Source organism: Aythya marila, assembly GCF_965140915.1.
Source record: "Aythya marila genome assembly, chromosome: 20".
NCBI lineage: Eukaryota > Metazoa > Chordata > Aves > Anseriformes > Anatidae > Aythya > Aythya marila.
The window spans coordinates 8,795,982-8,812,583 of record NC_139061.1 but is presented as its reverse complement, the minus strand read 5'-3'; the positions used below and the strand labels follow the sequence as shown (position 1 = coordinate 8,812,583).

Genomic DNA, 16,602 nt, shown 5'->3' with positions numbered 1-16,602 from the left:
TCTGCAGGAGACAGAACAGAGGATGACAAATGGCAATCAATACCCTCTCTAAGAGCCAAAGAAACTAGGTGAAGGTACCAACCCTTGGTAAAGACAGACTGAGCAGAACTAGCATCTGTCAGGTCGTTTAAGTTCTAAGCATAATTCCACCTCCCTCCTTTTTCCTTCAAAGCTGTCATGAAAGACAGTTATGCTTAGGCCCTACCTACTTCCTAAAAAATAAAGAAAATAGGTCACTTGGATTGGCATGTGTTTAAATTTTCAGTTAATTGCTATTCACATCTATCTTATTCTGCAGTATATTTAGCTCCAGTAAATTGTGAAAGATGAAAAACAGAATACGGATTACCTTTTTTTTCCTACTAAGGCAGCTGAAGTTTGTTTCTTGAACACAGCTACAAAGCCAAGTTAATCTAGAAGAGAACAATCTGTAGAAGTTCATACACAGAAACCACATACAGTAAATCATCAAGGACCTAGAGGAAGAATACTGAAATAATTTGCCTTGTTCTTAAAAACTTTTTTTTCTCCTTTACTTCTATGTAAACTAGGAAATGGAGTGTGATTAACAGTGAGAGCAGTTTGGGAGTTAAAGAGAATAAGACCCGAAGTACGCATCCACCATATAGTGTGGACGCATATTAAATGTTCTCCAGCTGTTCAGCTTTTGGATAGTGAGAAAAAAAAAAGGATATTCAGAAGAACAACTGACTCATTTATTTTTATCTTTTATTATGAGCTAATACCAGGATGACATTCAAATGTCAGATGGCACAATTAAGACAGTCTTGGTAGGAATTATTCCAGCATTCCCAAAATTACAATTTAGTACACAAATGGCATCAAATGTATGTATCACTCCCACAGAGAAAAAATGATGAAATTCTGAGTATCTTATACCAGAATAGCTTCTGCATTAAATGGGAAAAGAAAAACTGCTGGTAACACAGCTGACCTATAAACCTTTTGTGATAATGACCTGCAGAACAAAATACTCCCCTATTTAACATCTAGTAAAAAAAAATATGACTTTTGTTCAAGTTTAAGATTTAATACTTTTATATGGTTAGCCAAAACAGGTATTAACCTCAGTTTTACTATATTTTTGTAATGCTACAAAAATCCTATAAAATCAAATTATAGTGATTTTTTTCAGTGATTATAATTAAAAAAGCGCAGCTCATACAAAATAAAAAAAATAAGATTCTATACTCTAATGAAAAATTTAAGACATTTTTAAATGAACAAAAGAAAGCACTTGTTAAGCTCTCCAATATTCAATGCATTCTGCACTTATCTGAAATAGCCAGACAGGAGCTAGAACTCCACTCCCCTTAGGTCATGACTAGTAATTTTGACACTACTATATATATATAGAGGATCTATGTCTGATATTTTTACAAATAAATACAGGATAAACCATATTGCATAGTGTGTGCTTGCTGTCTGAGTCACACTCCAAAAGTTTCACAGTTATGGTAGGGAATTAAACTTATAATCTATGGGATGAAACATTGACAGTACATGAAATTTACTTTTAAAAATGATAAAACTGTGTCTGTAATTAAGCAGTGAATTCAGACAAACAACTCTTGCCATTCTTGCCAGCCATACTAAACCAACTCTACTGGACAGCTATATCCAGCCAACCAAAAAGCAACTGTTAGCAGTAGCTAGGACCAAGAGAGATTTGCCTCAAAAAAAAAAAAAAAAAAGCTTTAAAGTCAGTAAACATGTTACGAAACCTACGTTAACAAGTGGCACAGAGCAGGCATTGCTCGCAGTGTTGCCTCTTTGCAAATCTGTATAATACATACACACGTGAGCACTCTGATTGTGGTTTCACAACATGTCACCAGCGGCCATATTACCAAATTAGAAATGGTAACCTTCCAGTACAATTTCTATCACTAACTTGATTTTCCTTATAAAGTTTTAAAAAAAAAAACTCCAACAAAAGGCTTATCAGGAAGAAAAAAGTTCTATTTTTTTTGTCCAATCATAAGTATATTTTTGTTGGTTCTTCATTAGTATCACCAAGATATCACTGAATCCTTCTGGCTTGCAAGTTTTAGAAAACAGCACTCTGATTGGATTCAGCACGTGTAGAGTTTTATGGCTTGGATCCTATGGCTCAAAAAGATTCAGTATACACAGAATAAGCAGAATCTATAAAAAATCCCTACTGTTGTGAAACGCTAGAAGTAGACTTTGCACAGTTTGACTAAAGATAATGCAACATGTGGCAGGCAAAAAATGACAGGACTTGTATGCAGTTGCATGATCATATACACACGCACACACCATACACACTCTAACTAGTGTAAAGCTCTGCAGATATTAACCCTTTCACCAGCTATGTTCATGGAAATGCTTTCTTTAAGGCAGGAAGTATTAAGTAAGGTAAAGTTACCTTTATTTTATTCTTTGTACCTGTAAGTCATTTGTACAGATTATGACAATTTCAAAAACATAAATAGTGTCCTTAGAACATGTTTCCTAAATTAAGTTGCTAAAGTTCTGACCCACTGTGGAAGACATTCACTGAAAGGCCATATAACATTTTTTTCCCTCATACAATCAGCGAATTTATTGCCCCAGCATAGAAAAAAAATTAGTAAATTTAGAAATGTATAATGACAGGGAACTCCCATAAGCAAAATTTTATTAAAAAAAAATTTTCCTCAAGTTCTTACCCATTGGTTACAAAAAGATTTATTTGCTTATACTGTGTAGAACTTGCATGTGTTTCCTGATATATCCACATCGACTGACCTTGTGTTCCGATGCACTTTTTCCTGACCTTTTATATGGGTAAGAATCTCGGTATATTCAGCTGTCTCCATCTAAGTGACTGGCATATACAAAAGTGATGTTTCCCAGTGAAATGTCTGCTGAGGACAAGGATGAAATAAGCAGGACGTGTATTTGAGCCCATGGCTTCCAGTTAAGCCTAGAACATAGCAGCACTGTGATTTGATTAGATCCATTTGTCTTTGCAGGAACAGGTATTTCAGCTGGGTAAGCAAGTGAAACAGTTCTTTCCCACCCCGCATTGCCAAGCTGGTAATTGAGTAATTTGCTTATTGATTTTTTGTTTCATGAGGAGAATCAGAACTAGAGCCTTTGCTTTCTTCACAGCAACCAATTATTTTGCAGTTTAATTTTGGGATACTTTCCATAATGAGCTGAATCAAAAAAATCTATTTGAAAAATATATATTTTTTCTTATATATATAAAAAAACTCATTAGGTTTTGAACGTGAAATACCAATTAATTTTATCTCTCATCTTTGATTCCACCCCATTGCAGGAAACAGCTTAACCAAGCTTGCATGCTAATTATTCCTCAGACGCAAGCATATAGGCATTTCATACTTTGCCTAGTGAAAGGGCTAACCCTCCTTGACACATTCACAACTAGACCAGTGATTCTGAAGCAACATCCTGACCCTTAATACTGTCAGTTTCAAGCTACCAAGCTGAAAAATCCTTGATAAGGTGAGAAGATGTCACTGCGAATCAGTTAGATGATGTGCCTAGAGTTCTGCAATACCATTTTCTAAAGTTTTTTTATGCACCATTGATTGACAGAAAAAAAAAATCCATTTTTCTTTGCTTTCCAAGTCGCTCTGTGCAAGGACTGACTCTTTGATACTGTCACTTTTTAAAAGTAAACCATGCAAGCCCTCATATTTCAACTTCAAGGGGCTTATGTCCATTCTTTGTTTTCCACCTTCAAAGGCTTAAAAAATTGTGTTGTCATAGATTCATGCGCAAGTGCTCTGGTCGTTTGGAAATCATGGGAAAAGCTTGTTTTTTATATGGCCCAGAGTTTGGTTGCCGGATTGGAAGTGGTGCTGAGGCCTCTCCACAGACTGTCACATCCATTTGTTCTATTCCACTTGTCTCCATTGGATATTCCACAGGTGTCTGAGTATTTGATGCGCTGGCAGAAGCACCTCTTCCCCAAAATTCCCCAGGGGAAAACTTTACAGGGCTTTAAAACAAGAAATATAAAAATCAGAGGTGAAGATACACACAGCACAAAGGTATGTCCTTCATTCTGCAAGCGGCCGAAATGAAATGTCTGTTGAGAAGTATTTAATTCTTCCTTCCACTTCCAGAAGTTTGAGAGTTTTCAAGTCTATAATCTACTGTGGCCTCTTGTAAAGTAAAATTCTCTCATTTGATTTATTGGGATAAATTTCTAGATGATTGCAGAATTTTCTATACTAAAATGATCCTTGAGCAGCACATAAGCACTTTGGATGTTCTGAAAGTTTTACAGGAACAGTGTACCAAAGTCACCAGACTGTGAGGCTGTACCAGTTTTGTATAGCTGGCAATTAGTACTTCCTGTGCTGCCAAACACCATAAATTTATCTCTAATAATATGTTTTGTAAAGTAACACTTTAATGGAAGTGATGGGGTTACTTAGAAGAAAGGCCATATTTTTAACTACTTGCCAAAAAAGTGTATTACCCCAAAAAAAAAAAAAAAAGAAAGAAAAAAAGAGGTACCTGACTGGTGTCCTAGGGCTACCTATGAATCTGCGAGGTGATCGAATTTTTGGTTCAAAAGAAAATTTCTCTTTTACACTTTCAAGTACAGATGGAGCCACGTATGTAAAACCCTGCAAAACAGGAATGAGTGCTCTGTAACATACATGCAAGATTTACATTTCTGATCACTTGCACAGTTATTACTATCATGAAATGAAAATTATAAAAATGGCAGTAACTGTAGACACATGAACTTCTACTCGCTTCCTGAAGCAAACAGCAGGACTTTAGGGAATTCCTTACTTGGATGCCTGCTCACCCAGTATTTCTACTCAGATCACAGATTCACAGAAGCATGCTCCAATTAACTAATTGTGATGTATGGAATGGACTGTCCCTGTGTCTATGAAAACAATCCCATCCCCACAATTCTTAGTGCGATTTCAAGTAAGAACACTGACATTTCAGAAAGTAAGCAATGTTTGTTGGCTGTGAGTTTTAAGTTATCTATTATTTCAAAAAATGTCTGAAACAATCAAACTAAAGTATATAAAGTCTGCAATCATTGCAAACCTGTTGCAGTATATGTATTTAAAACTACGATAGTTTGCTTCAAGTATCAGATGGTAAAATTCTACTGAATTAAATTACCTGAAATGCCCTACTGTTTCCAAGTAACACTACATAACTCTCCGCAGTCACCGAACACTTGTCTGGCTCACTTACCAGAAAGACCTGGTTGGCACTTTCACTGAGAGTAGAGTCATCTGGGCTATCAACAGGTGTCTGACGTGTAAACTTTGAATCAAACTGGCTCACATCCTCTTCAGATTGCTTTGCAAAAACAAAATGATTAAGGGTTTATATTACAGATATCAACCAAATGGCTTAGCGGTGATCAGTGTAGCCTCTGGATGGAGTTCATTCCATAGGTTTTTGGCAGAGCTCTGCTGTAGTAAAACCCTGGAGTGGTGTCGGAATCCTGTCGCTGCCAGTGGGAGGTCACTATGGGCACTGACACTGAGAAATAAAGGCAAGGGGGAGGGGCAAAAATTATGGATCAAAAAGGAACACAAATTAAAAAGATGCCTTTAAAAAATGTCAAATTACAAACAAAAACTTTTAGAAATACAATGCCAGTTTCTTGCAAGTTTAACCCTGGCCACAACCAGTATAGAACAATTGCACATAATTAGTTTCTGGAAGTGTCTCTCCAGATAATTTCATCCCATTTTTGCAGATAGAGAAGTGTTTATACTGTAAGGGATGAATGACAACTGTGGAATAAAGGGCTATGAAGAATATTCTTTAATTTAGTCAAACAGACATCATTCCAAGATCCCTCTCTCACTCCTCAAGTGTTACTGAAAAGGCAGATAAGAATGTGATTTGTGGAGACCTTCATGCAACCATGGAAGTGTAATTTTAAAAACCACCTGGTTAGTAACAACAATTTGCATAAAATTTCTTAATAACAGACAAGAAAGCTATCTTCAGATACTTGGTTTGGAAATAGCAGTCTTTCATGTCATTCTGGATTTCATTCAAAAAAGGAGAGGACAAAAGGCCTGGAGTCCCCATACTAGAGTATACCCAACATTAGTGATGCATAAGTCAGTTCAAAGTGAGATTTTTAGTAGTCAGTAATCAGGGGTACCTATGCCCTTGCTGCTGTGGCTAATCGGACCCAGAGCAAAAAAAAAAAAAAAGACATGTCATGTAATCAAAATATAAATTAGATAAATTAGGATAATACAGGCTTATTCATGACATCTTTGGTTTGAGGTGAACTTTAATTACTGCCTAAATGTGCTAGACGCAGTATAAATATTAATAAGCAAACATCCAAAATACTTAATTACATGACTTCATTTACTTCTGCCTAGCAACTATCATCTTACTTACTATATAATGTTTAGAAGAAGAAATTCAGAAATAACTGCACTTCCAAGACTGATTAATCTACAGCTTGGAAGCAGGAGGAATTAAAACTGAAGTAGAACTTTCTTCCTTCAGGAGCCTGAACAGATGGATAAATTAGCTCTTAGCTGATGTTGCCACCTTCTCACATAAGCAAGATTATATTCCAGTGACAGCTGAATACCATGACTGTAGAGTAAGACAGAAAAGCATGAAGGAATGTTTTTGTTTCTTAAATGTTGATATAGCATCTCAGGAAGAAAAAAAAAAAAGAAATCTGCACTTAAAGTAGTTTCTCCCTTTAATTTGAAAAGGGTCAATCTGAGAACCAGTAAACTAGGGTGATACATTTAAGTTTTAAAGTTAACAGAAAGCAATGGTATTCTGGTTTGTAAGAGTGAATGTTTCTGAGCTTCAGATACCACATTGTTTAAGACCTTTCCTAAAGGTATAGGAGGAATATCTCACAGTACTCTTGAGTACATACCAATAAGGGTTTAAAAGGAGGTTCCACCTTTCGTGCCAACAGCTCATCCCAGTTAATGTGTCTGAAGAACGGGTGAGCCTAGAAAAGTTAGCAATAGCACAGTCATGCACCAGCCTTCTGAGTAAAAATTGCAGAAATTTAAGATTAAAAAGTTAAGATCTAGATTTTATCTTAGGGTAAGATCTTCCAGAAATAAGATACAACTGTTTTTGTTAAATGTTACTGTTAAAGCAAATTAAAACAAGACCAAGAATTAATAAGCATGTTCTTTTCAGCCCCTCCCTGTGGTGTCTTTCTGAAATCACAGATAGGCACAGCGTAATATATCCTGCAACATTACGTCAGGTTAGCTGGAAGACCTGAAAATTGATACCATACCTCCTAGTCAGACAACATATGTCCCTATCACGTTTTCATTAGAAAAAGACAGTTGACATGCTAAACACGTCAACATTTTTCAACTTTAAATGTTAGATATCTGAAAATAATGATGAAACACTTTATTAATGACAACTTATCAGAACTGTGGAATGACTCTATAGTAGGTTAATATCACCACAGAAAATCAAGCTGGAAGAAATAGGAACTAGGCTTTTGCTTAAGATTTCACCGTGTAACATTTAAAGCCAATTAGTTACACTTTTCCCCTGAGAGTTGTACTAAATGTAAGGGCTGGCGGGTTTTTCATCAGATTCCTAGAGTAACATCACTTACATGGTTGACTGTCAAATTCAGCATTGTGAAACTAGTAAAACAGATCTACTGGAAGACAGAACTAAAGAAGGAAAGTTATTTTCCAAATCTCAAATTATCTAATAGGCAGACAACTGCTCTTTTGTTAAACTTCAAAGATTTCATGTTTCAATCACTTGTCATGCAGAGTTGCTTTTTTGCTCGTTACACTTCAAGAGAAACATTCTCTTCCCCTGATGTACCCACTAAGCTACTGTATATTTTCAGTGAGGTAATTTAAGAATTCTTGAGTTAGCAAAAGTTACCTGAACTTCTCCAGCATCTCCAGGACCAGCTCCTAGACGTGAGGCAGCATTTCTTTTTAGCAGCTTAATGAGAAATAACATCCCAAATTAGTTATGCCATTATGATTAGACTAGTCCTGACAGAAATCATCGTGAATGTGTACCATGCAGAATGAATATGGAACAATCAGAAAATCTGCATTCATCAGAAAATCGTATTTTCAAGGAAAATCACTTTCTGTGCCACACAAAACCAAGACTGACTTAGTAGTCAAAACAAGCACGGATTGAATAGCCACAGTGGTATCATTATATTCCTATTTTCTACATACTTGTGTAGTACTGACATTTGTTAAAATTGTACCTTTTTAAGCAGATCTCTGGCTTCTTGTGTGAGGTAGGGAGGCAAGTTGAGTTTACACTTGAGAATCTTGTCAATTGTTTTCTTTCTGTTCTCCCCAGTGAAAGGAGGCTAGAAAGCACCATTGTAATGGAAGGAAAAATACGATTTGTTTAGGTCTCTAATTTGTGCACACAGAACTCATTTCAGTAATTTATAAAGCAGATAAAATTACTGCAAATGGGACTTCCAGCTAATTGTTTGGATGAGAGCAGCTCATGACTGTAGTCAAAGTATAGCCATATTTTAGTTATATTTCTTATTTGCAGCCTCTACAGTTATATACATATTTATACATGCAATTGAATTAGAATATGCATAACTTCAAAAGCTATAAAGAGAAATACATGCAATTATAACTGTGCACCTACTGCTCCAGTCAGCATGTCATACATTAATGCCCCCAAACTCCACCAGTCCACAGCACGATTATGCCCACTCCTCATCAAGATTTCAGGGGCCCTATAATAAGAAAAATTGAAAATATGAAAGTATTTTAACAAGCTTAACTAATTCTGCTCACTGCTCATTTTCAAGTAAAATTTCCATGACTGAACATATGAACCACCAGTTAAAAAAGGCAAAATTTAACCACTACCCCCAGCCCACAGTAATACTTCTACGTTTCATCTGGCAGCTCACATGTATTCAATTGTTCCACAGAATGTGTGTGTGACTGTTCCGTCATGAATAGATTCTTTACATAATCCGAAGTCAGTCAATTTTACATGACCTGAAATCAAATAAATAATATTTAAGAACACAAATGCTACTATTCTGACATATATATAAGATACATTAAAAAATATTGTTAACATCACTATGCTGTAACTCTGAACTACCTCAATTGTCTGAGGAAGCAATACAGTTCTAAACCAGAATGAGGTAATCACCCATAAAAATAAAGAATAAGTTGTTTAGTATAACATGAAAATCCTGTATGGTACAGATTGCCAGGCTAAATCAGTGTCATACAGTCAAAGTAACTGTGCATTCAGGAATTGCTGCTAAAATGTCAACAGCTCCATCAGTCTTATCAACTGCAGATTATTTAGCATCCTACCTAATTTGTCCCTTCCTAGCTAATGTCTTCAGTTATCCCTGTTACTGAAGTATCAGTAGAGGTGCAGTGGAGACACAGATCTTTAAGTAGTTTACAATGAACCAGTAGAATTATGCTCAAATAAATTTCAGAGACGCAGAAGTAGCAAATCAACCATTCAAAAAGTGCCTGGGTCTATATACATAGAACTTGGAGCTTGCTGGATCCTCTCCATTAAATCTGAGGAAGCGACGTCTAAAAGCAAGCAATTAGCTTTCGCAGTTACACAGTTATATCAGGAGTGATAACGAACACACCATTGTTACAAAGAAATTCTTGTAAGAATGAAGTGTTGTGACCTTTAAAGAATCACTTTCAAAAGACCGACAGTTTAACTATTATTACAGTTTTACCTTGATGATTAAGCATGATATTTTCTGGCTTCAGGTCACGATAGATTATTCCTTTTTGATGCAAGTGCCCCAGTGCCATTGAGATTTCTGCCAAGTAAAAGCTGGAAGAGAACACATGCCACACAATTAGACACATTCAATCATGCGAAGCATCTTAAGCACTAAGGCTACTATGTACACAGCAATGATTCTTTGAAAGTATCATTAGAAGTGCTGGAGAGAATAAGCTAGAGAAACAATGATGCCTTTGAGGTTTGTTTGCCAAAGGGCACAGACAGTCCAATTGAACTACAAAATTACACCATTAGCATTAGGTTTATCTGCTCGGTAGCTACTTTATTATCTATTTGAAAGAATCTGAATTTACCAGTTACTGGTTAAAACATGCTTCAGTCTGCATTACCACATCTAGATGTCAAAGCTGAAAAAAAAAACCTAAAGCTAAGAGTGCAACCGGCAGCACCCTGAGTGCTGTCTGTGGAGCGGTACTACAGCCTCATACGCACTTCAAAGCTTTTCTAAGACATTATCAGCATGTGCTGTGGGAAGATACAACCATATTTAGTTGTGTGAAACCTAATCAAAAAGAGGTAACTTCAGCTTGTTTATATGTAAAATATCACTACTCAAAAGGCTAATTCTCATTCATTAGAATAATTACCTTTATCACTTCACATATCTGATCACTAGGAGAACACAGACTCGATAGTAATTTGTCAGTAATTGGCTGGTAAAATTGCACATGGATCAAAACCACAAGCGGATTCAGAGCAAGTCTTTCAGTCTTTTCCCCCACATCCTTTACCACAGCCCTGTGGAATGCAGCCACACTCAGCAACCAGCAGCAGACCCTCTCTGGCAGTAAGACTGTAGTTCTGCCACCACAAACTGGTAAGCACAGAACACACACATCTTCCCAAAGCCCAGTTAATTGCTGTTTTCTCTAGACGATGAAATGAATGAGTAGTTACAGTTCTCCCAAGTTAGAATGAACAATTTAAGCACTCAAAAAAACCCTATTAGTTTACCAAAATAGTTTCACTTACCAAGCTGTGTCTTCCATAAATATCCCTTCTCTCTCTAACTGCATAAATAGTTCTCCTCCTGTCATGAGAAAAGTTAGAAGTTAGAATACTCTATTAAAGTGCATTCTATTATTTTAGCCAGGGAAAAAACTGTTTTCCAGGAAAACTATTAAAAACAGTTAATCTATACTGCTCTACAAAGAGTTGTTTCACATAAAATGACAACAAATTCTAGGTATTCTTAATGCTAGCCTACTGTGCATTTTTAAGATATGATGCCAATAGTTAGTTGCCCTTTTATTTATCATTAGAAACCCAAGTTCTAGGTTACCTAAGATACAAAGAATAAGGTAACAGAACTTCATATACTGACCACTGAGATACTCAAGGATGAGGTAGAGTTTTCCACCAGTCTGAAAGGCATAAATTAAGTCTACAATGAAGGGATGTTTCACTTCCTCCAGTATATTCCGCTCCGCTTTTGTATGAGCTGTATCTTTTGCATTCCTTACAATCATTGCCTACAAAAAGCAAGTGAGTACAAGAACAAGCGTGTAAGTACAAAAACACACTAAACAATTCAGACTTTTATATTTAGCTTCATTCTGAGTTTACTAAATCACAACACTATATATGAATCAGAAACAGGATAAAAATTTCCCCATATCAACATAACATGACAGGTTTCTTGCCAAAGTTTAATTCTTTATTTATTTAAAAGTCATAGAATACTTTAGATTGGGAGGAATCTCTTGAAGTATTTAAATTCTCCACTAAGAATTTAACAGGGTAAGCAATTTAGTTAGATTAATTATAATTTCAGCTATTTCTCTGTAGCAACTGTACATATCACAGATAAAGACTGATTTCAGGTATATTAAATAATTATATAACTGTAACAGCTAAGCATTCACATTACCTTTTTAAGAACTTTCATGGCAAAAATCTTCCCAGTATTTGCTCCAGTTACTTTTCGTACTTGAAATACCTACACAACACCGATACAGACGTTACCAGTTATTATTATTATTAACTGCATTAGCTGTCAAAAGTTAAAAACAAAGATCTCGAAAACAGATACAAGGTCATCTGCAAACTGCAAAGCTGCCTGATGGAGAAGAGCTAATTATCTGAACCTGAACTACTTTGGAATACTTTGTACTGCCCCCAGCTGGTGAGGCCCTGCCACTGACCATGGTCCCAAGACCCCAACCTTGGCAGCCCTGAGATTACCTTCAGGGAGGGTGAACTTTTCAGAATACAGGGTGGTAAGACTAGACCTCACCAAAGGCAGCAGGTGAGTACTTTGTCTGACTTCAGTATAACAGATTTATTCTTGCAGAAAAGAGTTCCTTACCTTTCCATAGCCACCTTTGCCAAGTACGCGTAGTAACTCAAAGCACTCGGGTCGGATCTTTTCTGGACCTCTGTTTACACTAGTTTCTGAAATCTCAAATTTTTCGCAATGTTCCATGCCACTGGATAAAACCGAAACAAGAATATAAGACTACCCGATACTTTAAAATAATCAAGAGATAGTAATCAAGCAAATTACTTACTGCAAAACTTAAGAGTATAACTGACATAACTGAATGGCTGCTTTGGAGATCTGGAGAATTCTTAGCATCAGAAATTGTATTTAGGTGTGTGCAAAGCAGTAAGTTGCACCTTGCACAAAAAAAGACCATTCCTTCATTTTAATGCATAATAAATCTTTGTGTTATACCAGAATTAAGTTTGAAGGACCACAGCCTCAAACTGACTTAGGTATTTCCACAAGATCTACAGGGCTATAGTGTGTTTTAAATCACATTCAACAGTACCAACGGTCACGGTAAGACTTCTGTAACATAAATAACATGCAGAAAAAGCTGGAACAAAAAAAGTCTCACTACTCTGAACATGCCACAAAAGAAGACTGGACCATAAATTAACGATGCTTCAAAATCACACATTTCTGGAAAAACACAGAGCAAGGCCAACACATTGACCCCGCTGAAGTAAATGTAACTGAACTGTTTTAACTGTCACTGCCTTCTTCTTACAAGGGACACTGAAAACAATCTGGAAATCTATACATGAAGTCAGCTAAGTGGTAGCTGTCTCATGAACTTTAAATCAGAACTTCTGAACTCTTGTCTGCTTCAGACTGCTACGCAAACATGCACTGTAACCTTTATAAAACTGACAGAACATACAATGTTCTGCAAACAGTGCACTACATTCATAGTGCAAGTATTAGTCATATCCAATAGGTGTGTTAGGAGAAACAAGGATTAAACACAACAGCAGGTTTTGCCAGAATTTTTTTTTATTATCGTTGTTTTATTTCAAGATACAAGTCACAAATTTTAGCGTTAAGAAACAACTAGAAACAACTCGAACAAGAATGACAGGATTTTCTGTTCAACTTAACAATGTAATAAAAGTAGAGATCATATACAGTTGGCATGAATAGTACAGAACATTTCCTAGCAGCAACTTACAGGTCATATTGGCCAACTCCTCCATGGTCCATGCTCTCGCTTAATTGACCCTGGGGACGGGAGGAGTAGAAGGAAGATTAATTACAACATAAGAAACACAGCAGAGTGAAAAATAGATGTACTGATGTATTTTACAACTTCTTTACATATATATAACTTCATTTCTTATATATGTGTATATATATATAATTAAACAAGCTTAAATGTCATAAATAATGAGTTACCAGCAGAAGATAACAAATCTATGAAATCCTGTGCAAGAGTTGCAGAACTTCAACATATCTCAGAAAAATGACACGGGGAAACACTGTTTTACCTGACTGAATGATCACCCAATTATATATTAGAAGTAACAATTTCATCCCCCAAGTGAACCCTAAAAATGTTAAGGCATCGCATTATTATTATTTTATTATTATTTACAGTTGCTCTTCCGTCAGAATTTTAAATACCTCCTACAGTACTATACAAATTAGAACCACAGTAAAGCCTGAACTGATGAACTGGGATTCACATGAACTAGAAGCAAATAATGAACTGAGGCAGCTTTATTATTCTATATTGATAATAATCAAATCCCAATAGTGATGAAAAAATTAAGGTTGACTCTGGTGTTAAACACCTTTTCTGACCAATAATCATTCAGACAGATTAATACATAAATACTAGCAAAGAAGGCTCTAGCAGTTCAGCACCAGGACCAGTCACCATCAAGGAATGCAGCTCAATTTCGAAGAGATACTTTCTTCGAAGAATTTTCAACTTGATCCCTTATGCAAGAGAATGCCTTCCTCTAATTATGGCTCTAGATGGCAAAAGAAGCGCAAACCAGGCAGACAGCTGGAATGCACACAAATAGAATTGAATGGGCAAGCTTCTAGTAAGCTTTAGACTATAGTTTACAGTTTTAGATTTAAAAATACGCACACAAATAGAGACAGCAAGTTAGCGAGAAACAGCCTGGAATCTACACACTGAATACAGATATTATAATGAGTGACTTGGGTAATTCAGGGAAGCAGAAAAAAAAAAAAAGAAAAAAAAAAGATTTGCAAATAGCAGACCAAGATATGGAGTGTATGTTAAGATATCTGGTTAGGCTTTTGGCTTACAAAATCATATTATAAGCTTTCCGTTGCTTCCAAATCATTTAACCATCAAAGCTTACTGAGGCTGCTGTATTTTTTGGGTGGAGGGTAGTCTAGAGGGGAATTTAACTCCTGGTGCCACCTACAAGCAATTGCCAAGTCCAAAAGTTCAAGTCTGTTTCCAGGTCAGAGATATGCTAGCTCCCATCCTCTCGATATCATTTATTATAAAAATCCAGCCAACTGACATCTGTTTCACAATAAAACCTGCTAAAGCTGCCCTTGACCCTACTGTTAGACGACAACAAACACAGAGAATAAACACCCATCACGTTCCCAGAAGAACATCTCTTCCCAAGTTACCCAAAGGTTCTGGCAAAGCCCGTACAGATTGCGCTTGCTGCTGTCAACTATGGTTTTCCTTCTCAGTATTAACGTGAACAAAATTTACTTTAGATACCACTCAACTATTTTCAGGATTTCTTCTTGTTTCAAAACCAAAAAATGCAACAGCATTCCAGCTGGGATGCTAGAGGCCCTTTAGTTATTGTTTCATTTATTACAAACTATAAAATAAAGGTGCTTTTTTCACCATAATAATTTGTGCAAACAGCCGTTCGTTTTATGAGTTACCACTCCATTTAATTGATTCTTCAGGTTTTCTAGAACAGCCATACCTCCTTAAAACTACAACTGCTCTGTTCTGGACGCTACTAGGCTCACAGCTTTCAGGCAGTGCTGTGGCCCAGCACCACTGAGATTAGACAAAACACCACAGGCTCTACATCTTGCTCACTTTCAGTTTAATGATCTCAGCTGCTCTGGCTGCAACCTCTTTACGATGCTTATAACAATTTTTCCCTTACACTTTCCTGAAACACTTCCCTTTCTTTCCTGCTCTGCTGTTCCCTACATGTCAGTCCTGTTTTAACATCAGGTCCATTCAAATCTTCACTTAATTTAACCCAGGAACCACATCAAGTTGCCACCATACACTCACATTCACAGAAACTGTGCCAGAAATATTTCAGTCATGATATCTTTTTCAAAATCCACAATAGCTAATAAAACATTTAAATCATCTCTCATGACTGAATTATTAGAATGTTCTTGCCATCCCCTTAGAACCTGCCCTTGGCAGCAATAGCGGTGTGATGCAATGGACATTTTTAAAGCCAGACGTTCTATTGATTACTGAGGTGACAAACAGTGCTTTTCCTGCAATCTTGAGGCCTGTTCATGCCTGCAGCTGTCAAACATCTCCACAGCTTACGTGCGGTGTGGGAATTCCAGCTGTGACACCGGGCATCCCAGAGACTCCGAGCAGTGTTTTAACAGCATAAAATAAACGTGGCTACAGTTCAAGCATCTAATATAGAAAACAATTATTGATAACACTTTTTTAGTACCACAGCTGCTTAATGGAGATGCTGCAGTAAGACTGCTGGAAGTTTTGACATAACCCACGGAGCTGTTACAGGGCGGCAGGCTGGAGATCGCAAGGTGACCCGCTTGGCAGCGCGGCCGGGGACGTGAAGCAGCGCTACAAAGCTCCGCTTTTAATTCTGGCGCCAGAGCAGCGCCTTCACACAGCCCCACACAGCCCGGCGGCCCCGCGCTGGCGCTAAAACGGGGCAGGGTGAATAAAAAACAAACCCAGCGCCGCGGCAGCCGGGCCGGAGAGCGCGGAGCTGTCCCTGGGGAGGGGCCGCAGGCAGCGCCAGGCGGTGGCGGCCGGGGCAGGGCGGGCGCGGGGCCCTCACGGCCGCGGCCTCGCCCTCCCCGGCCCGGCCCCGCCTCGGCCGCGCTCCCCTCAGCGCCGGCCCCGGCCGGGCGGGAAGGCCCCGAGAGCCCCGGGCCTGCCCCGGTCCCAGCCCCAGGCCCCGGCCCCGGCCCCGCCGCTCCCCTCAGCGCCCGCCCCGCGCCGCCGGCCCGCGCCCGCCGCTCTCACCCCCTCCTCCAGCTCCTCGTCCGAGCCCGCGTCCTCGGGCTGGTCCAGGTCGATGTCGAACACGCCCGCCATGGCGCCGCCGCCGCCCCCTTCCCGGCTGCGCTGCGTGCCCGGGGCCTGCGCCGCCTCATGGGCCCGCACCCCCCAACTCCGCCACGGCCGCCATCGCCGGCTGCCCGGCCGCGCTGCGCATGCGCCCCGCCGCGCCGAGCATGCGCGGAGAGGGACTCGGCCGGGCGGCCGGGCGCGGAGAGGCGGCCGGACATGCGCGGTGCACGTCCTCCTCGCTCGCTGCCGGCACGGAGCT

At 38.5% G+C, this 16,602-nt stretch overlaps 1 protein-coding gene across 1 annotated transcript; it reads right to left on the bottom strand.

Moving 5' to 3' along the window:
• Positions 1–694: 694 nt before the first annotated feature.
• Positions 695–16,482, bottom strand: RPS6KB1 (ribosomal protein S6 kinase B1). Its single transcript, XM_082776473.1, has 15 exons — positions 16,296–16,482; positions 13,257–13,306; positions 12,128–12,248; positions 11,690–11,758; positions 11,144–11,291; positions 10,792–10,849; positions 9,746–9,846; positions 8,933–9,023; positions 8,662–8,752; positions 8,255–8,362; positions 7,912–7,974; positions 6,914–6,991; positions 5,233–5,340; positions 4,525–4,637; positions 695–4,000 (listed from the first exon to the last, which is right to left on the bottom strand). Exons 1-15 carry the CDS (start codon positions 16,365–16,367, stop codon positions 3,763–3,765), a joined length of 1,509 nt encoding a protein of 502 aa, XP_082632599.1. The 5' UTR covers positions 16,368–16,482; the 3' UTR covers positions 695–3,762.
• Between the last annotated feature and the right edge of the window lie 120 nt (positions 16,483–16,602).

What these genes read in the sequence shown, in the direction of transcription:
- RPS6KB1 (XM_082776473.1), bottom strand. Translation starts at nt 16,367, where the DNA reads ATGGCGGGCGTGTTCGACATCGACCTGGACCAGCCCGAGGACGCGGGC. An exon ending in CCATGAAAGTTCTTAAAAAG is followed by an intron (nt 11,292 to 11,689) that starts GTAATGTGAATG and finishes TGCTTTTTGTAG; the next exon opens with GCAATGATTGTAAGGAATGC. An exon ending in TGTGGAACAATTGAATACAT is followed by an intron (nt 8,753 to 8,932) that starts GTGAGCTGCCAG and finishes TTCTTATTATAG; the next exon opens with GGCCCCTGAAATCTTGATGA.